At 40.2% G+C, this 17,778-nt stretch overlaps 1 protein-coding gene across 1 annotated transcript in view; it reads right to left on the bottom strand.

The window, feature by feature from the left end:
* Window positions 1-17,778, bottom strand: part of MYO18A (myosin XVIIIA) — a 305,757-nt gene that overhangs the window by 26,402 nt on the left and 261,577 nt on the right. Inside the window, exons 31-34 of the mRNA XM_018563429.1 lie at window positions 12,628-12,738; window positions 12,004-12,108; window positions 11,742-11,888; window positions 4,708-4,821 (exon numbers count right to left, since the gene is read on the bottom strand). Of these exons, the coding sequence (XP_018418931.1) occupies window positions 4,708-4,821; window positions 11,742-11,888; window positions 12,004-12,108; window positions 12,628-12,738 (477 nt within the window). The remainder of the gene's footprint in view (window positions 1-4,707; window positions 4,822-11,741; window positions 11,889-12,003; window positions 12,109-12,627; window positions 12,739-17,778) is intronic.

The following is a 17,778-nucleotide window of genomic DNA, read 5'->3' as shown; positions in this document are numbered from 1 at the left end:
CTTCATATATGTCAACGTTTCGGATCCTCGCTGAGTCGCCTTCCTCAAGGTGGCATAGGCATCACTATGTCACCTTGAAGAAACCCTGAGAGGTCCCAAAATATTAGCAATTTGTGACCCATGTGATGTGATACAAATAGATCTACTTTATTTTTATTCCTGAATTGAGCGCTGGTAAAGTTTCTTCTTCTACTCTGGCCAGCTATACAATCCATGCTCTCAACACAGGCATTTTTACTCTATGACACTTCATACATGTCCCCTTTCCTATACTGTTATAATATAGGTATGGAAATATACTTTCATACTTAGAGTGTCAGTGTTTTTGCCATGCATCTCCAAGAACATACCGTATTGTGACTAAACTAAAAGCCTATAAATGAGTCAAGTGAAAGCACTACTGCTCATCAGAGCAACACTTTAAAATTGATCCCAGAAAATCGGTTCAATAAGTCGTTACATGCACCACTGTCATTACTACCAAGTATATTGATGATATACTCAGATCGCATTATACATCTTATGTTCGGTATACTTCGGTATACTTCGATTGTCCATACTATCAATTCGTAGGCTATACAGGTGCAGCAAGATCCCACACGGCTGTTATTTAACAAACCAGAAAAGGAACTATGCTTTTATTAATCAAAGCAACCAGATTTTAAGTGTCATTTTTAGGGCTGCAACTTATGATTATTTTCAGAATCGATTAGTTGGACAATCATTTTTTTGATTAAATCGATGATGACTCATTTTCTAGTGCTAGTGAGAAAATCAAGACAGATCCCAGTTGCTATTGGCAGTATGGTCAATTCCCAACTCTCCTGTACTGCTCTCCTCTGCAGAAGTATAACCATCCTGAATCTAAAGCCAGACACATTTCTGTAGGTTTTTCCTGAAATTTTGTGGTGCATTACAGTTGGAAGGAGAAGAGAGGGAGTTGGATTTGGGAGGGGTGGTGCTGTTAATAAAGAGAATAATGCAGGCTTCAGAAAGTTAATGAATCTATTAGCACATCATTCGAAAAGCAAAACGACTTCCCCGGCTCGGCCTGGCTGTCATCTATCTTATTACTACTGGGGGAAGAAAACCGGACACAGCTAAAGAGTGAAATTTATTACGCTCACTATAAATGAAAATGTCATTCCAAGGCTGCCTTACCCCACTAGCATTTCACTTTCATAGCAGGATAATATTGAGCATAGCAAGTGTAACCAGCAACAGAGGGGTTAAGGAAAAAACAGACTATGTGAAGCTTAGTGCTGCCATGAGGGTTGCAATCAATAATGTGTGAATTATGAACTTTTTTTATGGCACAGCCAATCAAATTTGTCATTTCATTCTTTTATACTGGAGTTAGGGAACAAAAAGAAGAATATGATTGCTTTGCATGAGCAACACAAGCAGTTTTAATAAGATGCTTCAAGAAAGGATTTCAGGAATGCCTTAAAGTGACATTAAACCCTCAGATTTTTTAACATAAAACAATACTGTAATGTGCGCCTTACTGTAATCCATGGTAGTTTCCCTTCTCTTTGCTGCTCTTCCTTTTAAATTTGTATCTGTTCTCATGCTGGGCAGAACTTCTGTTTTGCAGCAGACTGCCTTGTTTAGGAATGGATATACAGTGTCTGTGTGTTGGTTTGCATAGGCTTGTAACCTGAGCCAGCACTACAGGAAGAGGCCCTGAGCTGAAAAGGGAAGTTCTCCCCAAGCATGAGAAGACATGAGGATTTAAAAGGAAGAGCAGCAAAGAGAAGGGAAACAACCATGGATTACAGTAAGGCACACATTACAGTATTGTTTTATGTGAAAAAATCTGAGGGTTTAATGTCACTTGAAGAGCATTATTCAATCCTATTACTTTGAATTGACACCTTTAAAAGGTCTTCGTTCTTTACAGCCTTTTAAAACCATATTTCACATGTACTCTATTCAATATGCTTTAATTTTATGTAAATGGCAAATGAAACTTTGTAATAATCAGAATTTTGATCATGCAGAATGCTGCTGTGATACTTTTTTTCTATCGCTTTATTCTTCACGCTGCTGGCTATTTTATTATATGCATGGCATGAATAAGTTAGATATATTGTAAGGGACTCAAATAGACAACATGCAGCACAAAAGAGATACATGGAAAGAAGGAGTGGGCATAAAGGAGAAGTATGTGATACAGTTAAAGTGTATGTCCGGGCATTAATTACATTTTCCCCAAACTTCCCTCTCCCCTTTTAGAGTATGTTCCAACAATATTTTTTTTTCCTTTTACCCCACTTCTGTAACAGGAAACAGCTTTTATTACTCCAGGGGAGATCATCAATCTTGTAAAATTCCTGTAAGGACAACTGCTGGGAGCTCAGTTCCTATTAAAGTAGGCACACCACCAAAACTACAAAAATAAACACTGGGTGCTCTTTCCTGGTGCAAATAATCCTTTTATTTGTTTAGAAAAATTAAAAGTGATAAATGGTACTCACAAAATAGGCGGATAAAAAGCATGTTTTTATGTTTTACACAGTGTAATCCCTCATCTGTAACGGGGCGGCCTACCTGGAACACAAGATTCAATTTGTGGCTGAAGGAGGTTCCTATCTAGCGCTGGTTTTGCTTTTTGTGGAACCACCAAAACTACACCTACCAAGAATCCTTTTTCTGCACACCATGTGTGGGCAGGCTCTTGGGAGTCAATGCAGCAATACTGTTTTGCTGGGAAAGAAATCAATGGATGCACTTGTGTTGGGTGACAGATGGGGTTCTATAGTCCAGCAGACAGGGTTGACAACAGGCTGGTTGGGATTCAAGTGCAGCAAAAGCACAACAGGAAATTAGTACTCACAGCATTTTTAAAGGCTCAGTTCATCTTTTGCCCATGTTTTGCAAAAAGGAGCAAATGCAACAACACTGATCCAATTATCATGTGCATTCCAACTTTTTGGAATGAAGCCTTCAGAGCACTGGGGTTTTTCTATATTTTCCCCCAGCCTCAGATGCATACAAAAGGTACGGACTTGCTAGTATGGTTCTGAAGGAAGTGCGGCTGGACTGCAGAACAGTGAGAGAAGGAATTGGCAGCACACTCTGCAGAGTCCAAATACTACGGTGGCGGATGGAAATAAATGGATTCCTGGTTTGTGATCCCAGACTTGGACAACATGACTGGGTGGATTAAGCCAAGTACAGCCACGCTAAATTTAAAAAAAAAAACAGACTTCTGGTTAAAAATGTACTCCCTGATTCAGGTAAAGGGGGGCAGTTTGTGTTTTAGGGATGGTGTATGCGACCATGCTTCATGTTACACCCCAAATATGAGTGTAACATGAAATGTGGTTTAGGCTTTAAAAGAATAAAATAGAGACATGTGCATGTATTGATGTAGTAAATATGTTTTTGTTTTTTTTAAACTTGCCCTGACATACTCTTTAAGATGAGTTTAGAGTAGTAAGCAGAAGTGAATGACATAAAATACAAAAGCTAGCACATCCAAGTGTAAATATTCAGCTTACACTTATGCTCCTATTCTTTTTTTTTAATTTTTTTACAAGGTGTTCTGGAACATAATTAAAGCATGTATCATGATTTTATTTTACTTCTTGCCAGCATATATTGATATTGTAGGAAATAAGCACAAAGAGGGGCGCCTTTGCTGGTGCAGATCACTTTTATTTCAATAAACATAAATAGAAAACCGAATCATACTCACAAACATGAGTGTCACAAAGTCATGAGGTGAGGACTGACAAGCAGTGAGATGTCCACTAGGTGATACCAGTGTAGTGGTGACGTTAACGCGTTTCCTTCATCTGTTCTGATGAAGGGGGCGTGCCCCGGAAACGCGTTAACGTCACCACTACACTGGTATCACCTAGTGGACATCTCACTGCTTGTCAGTCCTCACCTCATGACTTTGTGACACTCATGTTTGTGAGTATGATTCGGTTTTCTATTTATGTTTATTGAAATAAAAGTGATCTGCACCAGCAAAGGCGCCCCTCTTTGTGCTTATTTCCTAGATTTCCAGCTTTCCCGGCTTCTTTGGGGCAGCATCCTGCAGTATGCCTAAAAGCAAGTCCTATTAAGAACTGACAGTCCGTGGCGCTTCACTGTTTTTACTATATTGATATTGTGTACTTATGTGCAGTGTTTCTATAAAACACACAAATATGTAATCTTATCTAAAATTTGGGATAACACATACCGATTTTATAATTGTCTATACACAATATTGATGTATTATAGTTTAGCATAATTACCTGTCAATTTATCTATAAGTGACTATGCTAGGAAATTGGATGTGCTGCCGCTCATCTTACAATGAACAGGTGGGGAGCACGAAAGGATGTCACAGATAAAATACAGCAGGAAATGTGCTGCAGAAATATGATGGATGGGAGCATCAACTAGCTGCAGAGAGAGAAACGAGGCGAATATAACCAGAAAGTGTAAGAAGCAGAGAATGCAGGAAGATGTAACATGTACAGAAGCATATAACACATAGCAGGAATGCTGGAATGGGTACAGGTGGCACACAGAGAAAAGTGGCATAAAGCATAGTACTTTTCTCAGGCAGGTCCAGAAGCTCATCGCTGGACATAAAAGAATATGAGCTTGACCTTCATATGCTGGGACAGGAAACAGAAATTGAAGCAGCAGATCAAAAACAGACAAAATGGAGAAATAGTTGGTGTATATCACCATGAATCTTACCGCTGTCTTAGCTTTAGAAATATCATCAATCTGAAGATGAAGATCCTCAATTTCTGCTTCCATAGACTTACGAGCTTTTACTGCTGCGGCACTGGTAAATTCAGACTCCTCCAGCTGTAAATAAAACATATGAAAGAAGCAGAAACACTGTGAAAATACATTTACCAGCAGTGGCCCTACTGTCTAACACACTGGCAAAAGTTCTTATTGCACTAGGCATAATTTCAATGTTTTTAAGCCAACATCAGAAAACTTTGAGCTTTTCTTTGTGTGCAACTAATGGACACGCACAACAGCTTCTAATAGATGTCTGCTAGCAGCTATAACATTCACAAGTACTTACTAGCAGCCGCTAACTCTTTAGGACTAAAAATGTAAACATGCAATAGCTTTTTTCACAGCTTTGAAAGCTTTCAGGAAAAAAAACAGCAGGACATAACTACTATATTTACCCACTGAGATAAAGAGCCATCCAAAGAGATCTTTCTGTTTATGCCTAACATACAGGTGTCCAACAGAGAGGAATTATTTTCCAGATTAAGATGCATTAGGCTGGAGACAAACACAAAGATATCTCCTCAAGTAAGGTGGGATGGGGGATACAATACCTACGCACCCTTACCAATTCATAGTGTCAGAAACCCTAGTTATACTCATCTGGTGGCACATCTTGTGGTCCTCACACAAAGCTACTATTATTCAGTAGAAGTATAATTTTAACAAAATAATCTGATCTTTTAAAATTGACCGCAGTAAGTGAGCACTTTGATTTATAAATGATCATGTGCAGCTACAAGGTACAATTGGTCCTGGAGGAAAACCCAATTTTAACACAGAAGGTTTTTGTTTTATTCTTTGTTGTGTTGGATTATTGTTTCTGAACTATAGATCTCTGAAACGGTTGTATCTATAAATAATCATTTATTTAATTATCATTGCCAGCATCAAGGAGAGGAGAACGTTTTTTAAAAGTGAAGTCCAAAAGTGTAGTACTGCTTGATTTTATCTAGTTCTTGCTGAGCGGTGTAAAAATGGTTACATATTATAATATGACTGTACAACCTCCTTTATTGATTGCTTGCCAGACTGGACACAATCTGAATTCATTTTTATTTAGGTCGTCATGTAGTTACTGGTAAATCTAAAAAAAAAAAAAGAAGATCGTACAGAGATTGTACAATAAGATTGTAATGTGTAAGACCAGCTTTAAAATGACCAGCAGCCATGTAATGTGAAAGCTTCCTGACTGGATATAAAACAAACAGAGAATGTAATCCCTCACACTACACAGCTGTTGGTAAACTTTAAGGAAAAAGTAAAGATTTGGAAATATGCAGTCTACCACTGCTGACTTCTCCTTCAGAAAATGTGGGGGAAGAGATCACCAATTCCTGGTCCTGACTTGGGAAGTGTAAGAATTCCTCATCTGAGACCACCACCAGACCTGGGTTTGGGCTGTCTGGAACTTCCCCAACCAAATCCACTGTAGGAAACAGACAGATGAAAGAAAAGGGAAGGGGGGTGCTTCATATGTGCCCTATAAGCAGTCATCAAAAAGCCTGCATCATCCAATAAACAAATCCCTCCATAGTTACAGTGAATTCTGCTCTATACCATCAAGGACAGATATGTGCTTGATGGCTGGACTGAGGAGACTACAAGGATCTAAAGTATCTAGCCAGTCTTCCATTTAGCACTTGATTAAAGATCCTGAAGGAAAAGTCTTAAGCCGACAGAGCTGGGTGAGAGATGTCCTTCCTCTGTGGACACCAAGAAAAAAAAATTGAGCAGTTGTAGAGTTAAGCCACTAGAAGCAATTTTCATAGGTTGCTAATTCTTGCTCGTAGCGTCCTCCTCCTGTAGGTGGCACTATAAACCCATGGGTCTTTGGCTGTGTGCCTCAATGGGTGCTAGAGAAATGTTAATTGCCAGGCTGTCATGGTGATCCACTGGCTTGAAAATTTTCCAAGGCTCTGTCCTGAAACAAGGATAGAGATCAGGAGTTCTAATTTTGCTTTGACTTCATTGGTTCCGTGTTTATTGCAGGCCATCAACTCATAAGAATTAAGTTGAGGAACAAATAGCCAACTAGTATGTTTGGCAGGAGATCGACAATGGTGGCATCTACAGATAATCAGACCATTTATTGATCAAAATCAATTCGCCTGTTCATATAAAGGCAGGGCTTACAAAGGGTAAATTGTCCCTTGGGCCACTGTACAAAGGAGGTTCAATCCGAAAAGCAGACTGAGTTTACTTCAGCGCTGGAACAAGTCAGCACAGCTGGGAATGGTCACTGTATAGATGTTGAACTACTATCCTTGGTTCACATAATCAGTCACTGCTGAACCAACACAACTCCTACGTCTTTACCCCATACATCTGTCACTTTTGGCCAAATGCATGCAACACCAACTGGTCAGTTTAATAACCAAAGGGTTGCATGCAAACCGCAATAATCCTTCACAACCAATCAGAATTCATCTTTGACAAAACTGCAAACAGGTTAGGTTACTATAAATTACTGTATTTTTCACATTATTGTTGCACTTGGCACTGCTTTATAGAACAAGGCTGCCAATCTGTTCAAGGCTTGACCACCTGCTCCTAAACTAGAAATGGATAGCTCACTCATACAGTTTATAATGGAAAGATTAACAGAAAAATAAGACATAAAAGAGGAGGTTCTGCTTATAGCAGTCAAACATTTTCCAGAGTAATCAGTGAAAGCTAACACTGAATTAGTTGCTGTATGTAACATCTCCACTAGAGTTTCTCTTAGTTTTTTTTTTTTTTGTCAGCAATGGTCCCCAATGGTATTACAGGGAAACCACAAATAGTCTGGATAGAAACAAATAATAAACTCCTATGAAGGCCCATCAGTCGCTGATAGCTCAGGAGTGGTATAATATCAGGAAGAATTTCTAATAAGATGCTTCATTAGTCTCCTGATGATATTCCTGTAAAATAAATGTGTGCTGCTGTTGTGCTTCTATACCATCTATCTGGTTTGTATGAAAGAACATACTTGAAGCCAGATTTATAGCAGAGCAAGCCTTGCATGGTAAAAATATTTCCCCAGAAGTAAATAACATTTCAGCAAATACTGAATTTATGGTGTGATGGGAGGAGGAGAGAGCAGATATTCTGGGATAGCCACACATCATGGAACTGGGGACACATTCTACTTCATTATGAAACAGCCTCCTGGGAATTCCATACTGCTTCCTGTTTCTACACCTTCAAAGAACGATTGAGCAGAACATTTTAAAATGTGAACTCGAGGCATGTAAAATGTAAACCTCTGTCAAGCTGTCACTATCACTGTTATAGATAACATTCTCATACAATATGTTACCTCAAAGTGCATCTGTTATTTCTATAGTGAGATAGCAGCTCTTGTGTTGAGCAGCTTTGGAGTTGGAGACATATGGATTTCGGCACTGTGGAGCAAGTCACGGTGCACTCTAATGTACAGCTACCTTTTTTAATCCACTTTATGTCTACTGCTAAAAACAACAAAAGGAGGGTTTCTCAGGGGCTAGGTGCACATGGGCGTATAATCATGCTAATGAAATCGCCAACGATCAATCACTAGCAATTAGTGGTGGACTGCTACACGTAGTGAACAGTAGAGTGTAGCATGTATGTGCCCCAAATTTGTATAATCAATTACTACTACATGCAACTATATGTGTAGTGATCGCTAGCAGTTAATGGCTGGCAAACGTTGGGGATTATACTAGCAAATTCGCACAAAATACCCCATTCATATGAGCCCAGCCTAAACTAACAAGATGCAACCTTCGTGCCATTATTCCCATAGAGAGCACTTTCAGGATTATACACCTGCTGATCTTATTGTAATGGAAACTGATTGGCAGTATCTGATGTACTGTAGTGAACAGATGCAGACCAAGGGAACTCTAAGGCCCGGTTCACACCTGGGCGTTTTGTAGCGCGTTCCTACGCTCTGCAAAATGCTCAAACACCGAAATCCCATTATTTCCTATGGGTATGGTTCACACCCGGGCGTATTACAGGCGTGCTACAAAACGCCCAAAGAAGTACAGGAGCTTCTTTGGGGCGTTTTTGTCGTGCGTTTCCATTGGGATACAGCCAAATAGCCAGCGAATAGCGCAACAAACGCGCATATTCGATACGCCAAGGTGTGAACCCAGCCTAAAGTGCTTAGTTGACACATTTTTAGCTAACAGAGTTGAATTATGCAAGGGAGCAACACTCTTCTCTTCCTTTCCACTGACTGCTATTTAGTAGAGTTACAACTCAAGGCGTGCCCGTTTCCAAACAATGAATTAAAAAGAAAAATCTGCCCAAAAGAGTATATGAGCATTTAATGTTTTTTTATAAATTCTTAATTTTTTTCAATTTTTTAAAGTTTACACCGTACATAGGACAGTGCAGGGAAAGGAAAAAGGTATACGTGATACAATCTTTGCAAGTAAAAACCAACACGGTCACTTCAAAACTGTCAAGCAACAGACATCTAATTGTTTAGCCATACAGGCACCTGAGGGTGGGCAAGAAAAAAAGGGAGGCGGCTTTCTGGCTCGTGTGGTGGGACTGAGGATGGGTAGTGGGGTGTTTATGCCAGCCGCGCTATCAATTGGAGCGTCTAATGTGATTAACTGGTCCGTGCCTTATTGGTAAGTGCTCTCTATCGATTTCGGAGAAAAGGTGATGAAGAGACGGCCGACATGGCCCTCCGCTGGTTGTATGCGAGCGGTAATATAGTTGAGAGCATACGTATATATATAATACCAACTTATGTGTAGGGTCTGTTGGGTAAATATTGGGGATAGTAGGGTAAGGAAGAGGCCAAGTGATTTGTTAATGGTTATCAGTAATACCTGGGGTCTGTGTGAAAGAGTGAGGGGAAGCAAAGAAACTTCAAGAGGGAAGGGGGGAAAGTGTTAGATCAGAGTATGGTATGTTAGTGCCCCCCATGTCTATCATGATCTCGGTTACTCTCCGAGGGTGAGATATTCTGGCGAGTGCATGAATTCCATCCAAGGATGCCATGTATTAAAGAACAAGGTATATTTGTGGTTAATTGAGCTTGTGAGGTCTTCCATAAGGTAGATATCGTGGATGTGGTCTAAAACCTGTCTAATAGGAGTAGGTTCTGTTTTTTTCCAGAAGGCCGGTATACAAGCCCGGGCTGCATTGACTATATGTCTGGTAAGGGAGCAGGAATAGACACGCAACTATATATTATTGTGATGTAAAAGGAAGAAGGCAGGGTCTCGAGGAACCGGAGCGTCAGTAAATTTTTGTGCGAGAGCGTGCACCTTATCCTAAAATTGCTCATGGGCCGGGTACTATATATTATTGTGATGTAAAAGGAAGAAGGCAGGGTCTCGAGGAACCGGAGCGTCAGTAAATTTTTGCGCAAGAGCGTGCACCTTATCCCAAAATTGCTCAAGGGCCGGGCATGACCAGAACATGTGGAGCATGCCTGCTGAGGACCGTTGGCACCGGTATCACCGGTCTGGTGAGTCTGGGAACAATGAGTGGAGGGCTTGCGGCGTGCGGTACCATCTAGTCACTATTTTGTAGCCCGATTCTTGGTACCTGTTGCTAATTGTGGAACGGTAGGAAAGAGACAATAGTTTAGTTACGGCTTCTGTTGGTATTACAATCTGAAGTTCCTCCTCCCATGTTGAGAGAAACCATAGACGCATTGGGCCGACTGTTCGATCAATTGTGTGTAGCAGAAGGAGAGGACATGTTGTGTAGGGTCAGTTTGGGTGCAGAGTTGTTCGAATGGAGTGAGTGGTCTTTTATGATTGTGCACCAGAGGGATAGTGGAGAGGAAGTGGGTTAGACGCATGGCAGACCAGAAGTCGAGAGGTCCATATTCTGGTTGGGTATGGAGGGCGTGGAAGGAGGGCCACTCCGTGCTCTTCGAGAGGTACATGGCTTTATGGATACCCAATCCTCTCAAGGTCGAGTATGTACGGGGTCCTATACCTGGGGGGAAAGATGGGTTGTCACCACCATGTTGGATGTGATGTCAGCAGCCCCAGCAGACTCAGAGCCGTCACTCATATGACACTCTATAATATTCCCATTCGCTCCTCCCCCAGCAACTACATAAGAGCATATGTAGGGAGGGGAGCAAAGAGGCAGAGATCCTGGGCTAGAACAATTACCCACACCCAGAAAAGAAGAGGGCTATCATGTACAAGGAGGGAGGGGGGTATGCTAAGGAACTGCCTATAATGGAGTAGGCAAATATTTAAGCAAGTTCAAAAGGCACATGCAAATTAATTTTTAAAAAAAAACATATTTAGAGAGGATAAACACTGTAAGTAAGCATGTCATATACTTGATCTTTCTGTCCTTTTACCCTCGTTTTTTTAACGTTTGTGACAGATCTCTTTAAGGCAAGGTTAGGGATGCAAGTCCCTTCAGTCACTGTGCAGTTGCATTCACATGTTGGGCACATTGTGGACATAAATCAGAGGCTTGCATTCTCACAAAGAATAGAAGAAGCAGCATTCAAGGTTTGTGCTCAGTTTATATTAATGAGCTTCATGACAGGACAGACATTAATCAATCTACACTATGACACCAACCTGGAAAACGCACACTTCCAGAATATATAAGCCTTTCTCACTGTTCTTACATTGTCTTTACAGAGAGTGATGCTCCTGCTTTGTTAATTAAAGAGGAAGTATTTGCATATCCGTTTTTAACACCGCACTGCCTTTTGAATCCTAAAATCAAGCTGTATTCCTTATTTAAAACAATTCCTGGAGCCATGCCAGTTGTATCTTACTGTATAATATCTTCGTGGGCACCTATGACTCTCAGTTTACAATAGAATTACAGCCAAACAGGTTTATCAGACATCATTAGTGCAAGATATGGGGCAATGCCTTCTACAGACAAATTTACACATTTAAAAAAACCAAAACGATTTCTTGCAAACACAGACATCAGATAGACTTCTGGAAATTGTGCTAAAGTTGAAATCTGTAATTTCAATATATTGAGAAAGCACATACCTGACTTCTTAGCTGTGCAATCTCACGCTTGCTGGGGGCATTGTTCTTTAGGTGGTCGAGCATAATCTGAGCATCAGCAAGTAGAGCTTTGGTTCTCTTCAGATCTTTTCTCAGACGTTTCTCAGTCTCAAAGTCACGATGGCTGGCCTAAGGTGATGATACAGTATGAATTAGGGTATAAAAAGCCAGGTACTGGCCTACCACCACATGACTTTTTGGTAGAACTTGTACGGTCAGCTCTGTTGCCTCTTCTTCACCATACCTGTTCACTAACGGAATTTAATCTGCTCTCCAGATCTCTCTTCTCTCTTAGTACCTTCTGTTTGTCCTCATATTCCTCCTCTAATTGAACTTCCATCTGTTTCAGCTGTTAAAAGAAACAAAAATCGAGGGAATATCAGGAGGGAAAAGTATAATGACATGACAGTAGACATCATACCCCAATCCTAATTAATAGACCACTATGGAAGCTAGGAATTATGAACAACAGATGGCATTTAGAAAAGCCCTTCCACAATGTTCACAATAGAAGCTGCAGAGAAATTGTACGCTATGTGGACAATCAATGCATTTTCTAGACATTTTAATAAGTCTTTTGCCAACATTTCAATATGCAGTTTTAGATGTTCGAGATGTTAAATAAAAACAATACATATAAAATGTGAAGAATATTGGATCATTGTGTCTATGGAGTGAACATGTAGAGGAATATGCTATTATGCCACCTTCTACCTAAAACTCAATTATTTATTTAATTGAAGTTCTGCTCCAGCAGTACTAGGCCTATTTTTCAGCCACGACAACTAACATTTATAGAAATTGTGGGCGATACATTTCACATATTGATAAAATAACTCTCTACAAATATACAGATAAGCAATATTACCTTTTTCTGACAAGACTGTCGAATCTCCTCCACATCATCATCTTTGTTCTCTAGTTCCTTGGAGTGTGACTGCCGGAGCCTTTCCATCTCCATCTCCAAACGCAGTTTGGACTAAAAAAAAAAACAAAAAACTCTTTAATACATGCAAAATCTCTTCAGATTCTTTTAGTTATTAACAGTACACAGCCAGAACCCACAAAGGGTCGCTTCTATGTTTTACCCATTATCATGCTGGTGCTGTCCATATTTGCATTGGTACATACATACAAGCACCCCAGGAAACACAATTCAAGTGTAAATCCTGCAAAAACCTGTCCAACGTGCAAAATGATGTTACGTTTTAACAAACGATAAAGAAATAAAATATATAGAAAATTGGGGAAATATACATGTCCCCAATTTTCTATATTGTGACAGTTCTTCCTAAAGTAGAAACAGCTAAACACATAGTTCAAATACATACAAGAGAATGATCTTCCCTGACAAATGATATGTACTTCTGGTTAGCCACACTTGTCAATGTTCTCCTTCACATTACACCTTGATAAAGGGGATCTGCAAGTCCGGTGAGCGTCACAACTATGGTTTCTACATTTTGAAGTAAACTATCGGCTAAAAATTTTAGAGTGCTGGCAAATCAAATTCTGCCCTACCGTGCACCTGACTACTCTTAAGCCATTAGAGGTACGAGTGTGGGATAGACTTTCCTAAACCAACTGTGATCCGGACATGCCGGGGAGGAAACTGGGAGTGTGGGAGGAAACCAGAGAAGCCAGGGGAAACCCACTCAACAACATGCAAACTCCATGGAGATAGTGTCCTGACCAAGATTTGAATGGAGGACTCCAGTGCTGCAGGCAGGAGTGCTAAACACTAAGCCACTGTGCAACTACTAAGATTCCAAAGAGCACCTGTCATTTAACCATAACAGATGAAGTATTTTTGAGGGTACATTGCAGAACACTAATCCTTTCTTTACAACTTAATAGAACAGGCCTGAAAGGTGCCAAGCAAACGCAAAAGGTCTCTGTAATCTAAGCTTGGCCTCCCTGCACTGACATTACATGCTCAGCTTACCAGCTTGATCAGTCAATCATCCACACAAGAGATATATTTTTATGTCATCACTCTGTAAGCATGGAAGGATCCATGAAAAAGAAAAGACTATATCCACAAAGAATACCCCGGTGTGCACTAAAGTAGAGTGAGAGGCCCTGAGCGGTGCATGCAAAATGTCATCCCACAGGCCCCAAGCCACATTTCCTACAAAGAGATGATATAAGCAGTGAGCAGAGAGCACTAAGTGCTGAGGGTATAGGAACGGAGGCCAAGCAAGTCTCTTGATGACCATTCATCTCTCTGGCCCAGTCGCTGACTTGGCAATTGCTCCTCGATGTGCGGACAGCTAATGGCACTTCTTTAACTTTTACAGCTACCAAGAGGAAGATATATAGGAAATGGCCGAAAAACAGCAATGGGAGGTGGCAGCTCTTCCGATGAACAAGGACATGAATTCTCACCGATTGTGGGGATTTTTATTCTTTTTTACTCTACGGTGGCTGTTGCAGTAGCCAGGAATTTGAGACTTACTGAGCAGTTTGTGCAGCTTTCTCATCTCTCCTCCTACAACTGTGCATCAGCCAGAAAGAAAGATTTATACAAGAAGATTACAGCTTCTCCTCATTTCTGAGGAATCATTTGTGGTTCCAACAAGCACATTTAAAGTCCATACTTTAATGTTAGCCCAGAGGTTGGGTTAATCCTCTTACTGAAATAACCTTAAAGTACAACTCTATGCAAATATGGAATGCATTCTTACCTGTGTTTTATGTATTCTCCAAATGTTTCAGTTTTACATTTAGATGGTATAAATAAATTTATTCTATCACTACTACTGTAGTGTTGTGACCACATTGGAACCATACTGGAACATTTCTCCTTATGAAACAACATCTCCTTTGTGCTAGCAGCTGTTGACCCACTGATGTTGTCACATGAAATTAGGATTGAGATCCATTTTTTTAAAACTTTGTTTTCTGTGAAGTTAACAAGAGGCCTGGACAGATCAGGAAAAAAAAGCCTGATTTTATCAACCTCCCAAAATGTATATGGAAGGCAGAAAGCTGCCAAGGCACCTTGTGACCAGTAAGTGCAGGGGATACCATTTTTCCATTGTTATCCTCAAGACCTGCTATTACACAATGTTCCACCCATGGGCCTGTGCTCTGTTAAACTTTAGGGCCCCTTTAAAAGTAGAGAGTGCATAAGGTAGAAGTCAACAGTAAGCAGATGTCTCCCCAGCAATCCAAAACAGGCAGGAGCATTGGCCAGAGTATAAAGACTAGAAGAACCTGAAGTGTGTTACTGCCCATATGTTATGTATCTGCCTAAACTGCCAGGGGTGAAAGGATCATAAGACTATGGTCATCATGTCACACAGTTATTGGCAGGCAAAGTTGTACCTTTATTAGGTATAAAACTTTGTATTTAGCCATTTGGCTGATGTTGAATTTTAAAAGGACAAAACCAAACCCCTGCAAGAGAGAGGATTTGAGCACCAGCTGTGACAATGTAGAGACAGCCTTGCCAGGGATGAGGAGTATGCGTGAGTCAGAAAAGCTCACTATCACCATAATGATGGAAAATTTGTGCAACTAATTCAGGATTGTTTCCCTTTTTCATTTAAAAAAAATAAATATTGATCTTTTCACTGCACAAGCTCCAGAGCTCAGATAGATGATGATAGATGATGTGGCTACTACAGCCATTGTAGGCTGGTCTCTCATCACTCCCTCTCATTATTTAGAGACATTTGCTTGCATACAGACAACCTAAAGTAGGTCATACATGGGCACATTTGGGACATGGGCAAATTTGTTGAGATGTCAGTACAACCGATTGCAAAGATGACAGTCCGAAGACCCTAAAGACAATTCATGGGGTCCTTTTGGGCTTAAATCCATCTTCATGGGCCAACAGTACCCAAAACTTTTTCTGTGTGGTTTCTGGCTAAGCAAGTCCTTGTTTGTTTCATATAGCCCCATGGGACATCTGCAGCAAGATTTCATCTATCAGAATTCTCACGTCTGCCCAACTATAGCAGTAATTACAATGCCAAGTGATGTTGTCACTCTTTCACAAAGGATTCATTATTATGTTAAATAAAAATGTGACAGTTCAGTTGTGATAGTGTGACAATCCCTGCGTCAGGGGACAGGAGCACATAATGCTATATTTCTACTGGGGATTCCTAAGGTATAGAAAGTGGTAGGAAAAGCCCACCCTGCTAGTGCCCACCCAATACTGAATTAAGGAAAAAGATATTTTTTAAAGTTTTACCAATATAACTTCTCAGTCCAGAATAAAATCATCCATAATTTGAGAATTAAAGCATTGAGAGTGAATGACATGCTCAGAAATGCCCATTTAACACCATGTGTTTTTTCCACTTCATGGAATGATTTTATTCTGTGACTAATACTGCATTTAATTGGTATGCAGCACTTTGCCTGCTTTAGTAAAATCCTTCCCAATATCTCTATTTAAATACTTATTTGAATCCCTCATCTCTCCCAGTAAGCTGTAATTTTCTTCAAAGCATCAAGCACAATGATCCAGACGGTCTGTTTACACAAAATGACTATTATAAGAAAAAGTGCCACGCAAATGTAAAAGTTGATTCCCTGGGAATGGCGCTATACTACTTTCTAATGTGCCAGGCATACATCATTACTTCTGTAATGTAAATACACATTGAAAACAAAGTGCAAACTTCAGTTCAACCCTATTAGCATTAACGCAAAAATGTTTTTCCAGCAGCTTAGAAATTCATGATAAGCGAGGGAGTATAGGCTGCACCCTAACTTCCCAGACAGACTCATGCTCATAAAAACCAGGGGGGAAGAAAATTGAAAATTTTCCAGTAGCCACTAAGTTTTGATCAATTACCCTTTGAAGTTGGTTTTATGTATGAACACACATACACCTACTACATGGCCAAAAGTCTGTAGGCACGAGTCCAAACAGCTGGGTACAAGTGTTTCCAGTGAAGTGTTTAAAAACATTTTAGAGACTTGCGCACTTCCAACCATGTGCAAACAGTTAGGGAAAAGGTAAATTTTCTGTTCCAGCATCCAGTCCCTGTGAACAAAGCCAGCACCATTAAGGCCAATTTTGTGTTGAGGAACTTAGGTGGCCTGCATAGAGCCCTGACCTCAACCCCATTGAACACCATAAGTATGAATTGAAACGCTAGCTGCAAGCCAGTTCTTTTCATCTAACATCAGTACCTAGCCTTGGAAATGCTCATTTGACTGAACGAATACCAATTACCGCAGGCACACTCCAAAAGTCTGCGGAAAGCCTTCCAAGAAAAGTTGAGTCTGTTAGAGCCACAAAGGGGAAGTGACAATCAAAATGAATGCCACTGGTTTTGGAATAAGATGTCCAACAAGCCCATCTAGAAGTGATGATCAGGTATCCACAAACCTTTGGCCATATAGTGAATGTGATTGTTTTCTGAAGGCAACCATGTTAGTTTATATTTGCTTGAAGAGCCAGCTCACACTCGCAACATTGTAGCATAGATGTATAGGCAGTAAAAAGATAAAATGTGCCTGTATATGAGGTGTGTCAGTCCCTATAGAAAAGTTATCAGAAGTCTAAGAGGAGTGATAGTAACCACTAGATAATTGGCAATAGTGTCTAGGCAAATAATAGGAATGTATAACCTGACAGGTTAAGGTAAGGAACAAAAAAGCCCTCCACTCAATAAGTGTGAAGCACAGTAATGTCTTCCTAAATCACAATGTATTTACATGTCTGAATTTCATCACAAATTCAGGGGCCATCAGTGCATTCAGAACTGCTGGTTTAAAGCACAGATATAGTTGGCCCAGGGACGTACAGGAAAGTGTTTCACTGCTTTGCCCACAATCTCAAAATATGGAATAAATCAATTTATCTAGGGATTGGTTATGGGAGTGGAGACATGCAGATACTTTCTATTTTAAGAAGGCTCTACTGTGCGAGGCAAATAATGTCATCCTATAATTTAAAGAAGTATAAAAATATATCAAAGTCCCTGTGTAAAGATTTAACCATTATCATTCTCTGCTCTCTCTTCGTCTCCTACTGAGTCCTTCAAAATAT

This window comes from Nanorana parkeri, unplaced genomic scaffold (genome assembly GCF_000935625.1).
Source record: "Nanorana parkeri isolate BGI_ZX_2015 unplaced genomic scaffold, ASM93562v1 scaffold663, whole genome shotgun sequence".
Classification (NCBI taxonomy): domain Eukaryota; kingdom Metazoa; phylum Chordata; class Amphibia; order Anura; family Dicroglossidae; genus Nanorana; species Nanorana parkeri.
Note: the sequence above shows the minus strand (reverse complement) of the source record. Positions and strands in the feature narration are given on the sequence as shown.